Source organism: Haliotis rubra, unplaced genomic scaffold (assembly GCF_003918875.1).
Source record: "Haliotis rubra isolate DU_JTF1 unplaced genomic scaffold, ASM391887v1 Scf15, whole genome shotgun sequence".
In the NCBI taxonomy this organism is placed as follows: Eukaryota; Metazoa; Mollusca; class Gastropoda; order Lepetellida; family Haliotidae; genus Haliotis; species Haliotis rubra.
In genome coordinates, this window is record NW_025765447.1 from 1,406,066 (window position 1) to 1,409,784 (window position 3,719).

Consider the following 3,719-nt stretch of genomic DNA (forward strand, 5'->3'; position numbering starts at 1 on the left):
GGCACCCCATCCCATCGACCATTACAGAGCATGTCTTGAACCAGACTTTACATTTGGAAAAATACTCCTAAAACACCGAGTGTGTACTTTCTTTTGTATGTAAGTATATATAATCATAATGCAATAAAAATCTACTTCATTTAGAAGACGAACACACCGTGATGTCAATGCAGAACTAGGTCATCTCCAAATACGATGGCACTTAATTGAATTTGAAATTGTCTATCGCTCGTGTGTAAATATCTATGCGGGGTAGGAGTGGGTGGTAGGACCTTTTGTGAGGGCGGGGGTGGATGATTGTGGGTTTGTGTGCATGTGTTTGGAGGGTGGGGATGGGGGTACGTAAGTACAGATCGCTAGTTTGATTCCAAGAGAATCATGTATTTGATCAAAGCAAATACTGATACACCATTCACTTGATGTAAGATGGAGATTGATATTCTGTTCAATGAGAATCATATCTTTAACAAGCTCATTTGCGAACAGTAGCAAACCTTGATTACACATTTTCGATTTTTAGTAGAGCCTCTGAACACCGCAGATGGGTTTAGCAGTAGCCATCGTCCGGCATCGACGGTCAGTCATCTATGCATGTTTGGCCCTCATCATCGTGTCCTTAATGGCCGCCTTCTCTCAACAACGATGGGCCGTCATGGACGTGTTTGTAACGACCCCAGAAAGCCGGCCCCTATCGCCAGGAGCCACAGTCCAACTGACACACAGACACAGGATCATTGTAACCTCCAAAGGTAGGACTGTGGTACTACCACCGATAAAAGGAACACAGCTGAACCCGACGCAGACGACACACTGCCCGGATGTACTGGGTCACATGACCCAGGGAAGATGGCGGACGTCGTATCTCACGAGGAAGGAAAGCAATGCGATTCTTGTGTTTCTTACCCACCCGGAAGCGCGGTATCGTTTCCCTCCCGAGTACGAGCGCGTGGACGGCAAATGTGGTAACGTGTCTTACGAAAATCCCAAATATGTACCGTGGATCCGAGCTCTGTGCAACCCTCTCGGTCAGACGCCATGCTGTTACGACAATCACTGTGAGGAGAAACCCATCCACGAGTGTTTGTGTCCGAACTGCATTGACGTTCGACGGGAGAAACATGCTGAGTTCTCCACGTGGGTTCCCTCGGACCCGCAGTGTAAGTACAAGACCTTTACCGCCAAGGAAGCTTGTCGACTATTGGCCGGAAGTGTCCTTCACTTTGTCGGCGACTCCTTTATCCGACATCTCCACACAGCGATGCTGCTGCTGTTGAGCGGGAACCCTCAGACAGGTGCTCTCAACAAGGGTGTCCAAACGGGTACGTACATATATAATGAACGAATGTTTGTTATTGATGCTCTAAAAACAAAACTTTGTGTCACGATCAGAGGAATATCCATGTAAGGAAGGATAACAATATAGGGATGAACAACTCTCTTATTACAGCGAAGTTGTACATCCCTGTATTGCTATCCTTCCTTAAATATCCAAGTTTGTTTCAACGTCCGTGCATCGATGCAATGGCTGCTTCCTGACTGACTGACCGAAGTCCACAATACACTTGGATTCCTTGAGTGAGTTTCCTAGTGTACGTGCTCCTGAAGACCTAGGTGGTTGCCCTCAAACAATGTAAAATAAAGTTGGTCCATGAGTGTAAAATCGGCTTAAACATTAATTTTACGAATGACGTTATATGAGAAAGAAATAACCATTCCTTTACGTATTATGTTCCAAACTGATGACAGTGAAACGTGCGTTTCCAAAGTAAGATGTTTACATATCACTCTTATGGCGCTGACCCTTTATTAAACTGAACGTAGAGGTTGTCAGACAGACAGACAGACAGACATTTATTCAGTAATAGGCCACTGGCCCAAAATATATTCATAAATATAATAAAAAGTTACATGCGTTTTACCAGGGAGACTATATAATGTTGTAGATTTTCCCTGGTTTTACATAAAAACATCAGAATCTCTTATTTTCCCAACATTATATAAAAATGTTGTACCACATATGAATATAACTTGTGTTGTATTTGGGATTACATATAATCTATTAAGTAGTTTCTAGTACCTATTTAAAATCATTTCGCTTCCCAGATATCCTTGGCAAGTGCTCCGGCTGGTACATGTTCACAGAGAAGACTTGCCGACATCATCTCAACTACAACTACGTCGGCTGCGGGGGCAATGTGCGCGTCGTCATGAAGTACTATTTCAACAGCGGGACAGGCATGCGGCTGAAGGACGAGACGTTGAGGGAGCTAAAGACGTCGAGGACGATGCTAGTAATGGGAATAGCAACCCACGACGCCCATAATTCCAACACAGTTAAAGATGGGTTCCTTAGCCCCGTTCTGAAGGCGAAGAGGAATAGATCCCTGACATGGCCTAAACTGCTGTGGGTGGATCAACACGCCCCGGGTTTAATGAAGACTCCGTGGCATCTGACTGAAAGCAGGGAGAAGGCAAAAAGGTTTAATACAGAGATGGAACCGTTTCTTAAAGATTGGTCTGTCCCGATACTCAGAACGTATCATTTAACTGACGGGATGTGTAGTTTTGATTCTGAGCACTATGGGATGGGGATTAACATCGCAAAGGCGAATCTTCTGTTGAACTACATTGAAGAGCTACAACGGAAGGGAGAGTGGCTATAGCAGCCCGTCTGCTATTTCAGTGTTCAGTTATTAAGGTATGACGATATGTAAGTGTAACATAGTTATTTCCATTCTGAAAGTGTTCTAATGTTATATATACATGTACATGGATGAGACCATTTTATGTGGGGGTAGGAGAGGGGATGGTATTTTTGTCGGAAACGAGATGAATTATCGTTTAGTGCTTCAAAATATACATTATATTTCTCTGAGAGATGAAACATACAATGTTTATGTTTAGCGAGTCAACAAAACATAATTTGTTTTTATAGAACATGGGGCAAATTATAACTTACCAGTATATTCCGAACGAGTTATTTAATTCAACCAACACAGAAAGTAAATGGTTCAGTCCGGACTGTCTAGTCCATTAATTGTGTTTGCACTGTTTCTTACTGTTGATCACGGGACGCTCTTGGCGTTTACATAGTGTAGGGTTACACACCTATACGGTATCTATAGGCGGTTTACCTATTCTCGGCACCTGGTGTCGTAATTATGTGCTACACACCATCGATTTTTGAAACATTAGGGTGTATAAATGTAGATAAAATGCCACACATTCTGTATTAACACAGAGCGCCTGTATGTTATGTTGTGTACTGACACAGAGCGCTTCTTGTCTTATTTAGACACAGAACACCTTTTATCTTAGTATTATTTAATATTGACACTTGAGCGCCACAGGTTACAAGTGTATGCTGGTAAACAATAGGTACATATCACGGATCCAGTGGGGGGCTGCAGGGGTGCGCATCTCTCTCTCCCCCTCTCTACTGCCCCCCTTTTTCTTGTCCTGAAAGTTTATACAATGACAATTGAAACTCGCGCGAAAACGGGTGAAATTGAACTGTGCACCCCTCCTTTCTCAACCAGATGTATACGGTATGCTTCTAGTATGGATGTAGCCTCAGTTTGTCTTCAGCATTCATGGGTTGTATTTATATTTATAATGTTAATAAGAAATTAAACTTGAATACTGAGTTGTCCACTAAGCAATTGCTCCACTCTGAAAAAGTTTCTTTACGATTATTAGCTGAGTTCCGCAAGATGGCT

The 3,719-nt window shown here is 42.9% G+C and overlaps 1 protein-coding gene across 1 annotated transcript; it reads left to right on the forward strand.

Moving 5' to 3' along the window:
* Window positions 1–533: 533 nt before the first annotated feature.
* On the forward strand, window positions 534–3,386 carry LOC124270098. Its single transcript, XM_046705117.1, has 2 exons — window positions 534–1,319; window positions 2,104–3,386. The coding sequence occupies exons 1-2, from the start codon at window positions 542–544 to the stop codon at window positions 2,661–2,663; spliced, it is 1,338 nt and encodes a 445-aa protein (XP_046561073.1). The 5' UTR covers window positions 534–541; the 3' UTR covers window positions 2,664–3,386.
* The last annotated feature ends 333 nt before the right edge of the window (window positions 3,387–3,719 follow it).

Excerpts from the sequence above, each read along its gene's own strand:
- LOC124270098 (XM_046705117.1), top strand. The coding sequence starts at position 542 with ATGGGTTTAGCAGTAGCCATCGTCCGGCATCGACGGTCAGTCATCTAT. Across the intron at positions 1,320-2,103 it reads CAACAAGGGTGTCCAAACGG|ATATCCTTGGCAAGTGCTCC; the intron begins GTACGTACATAT and ends TTCGCTTCCCAG.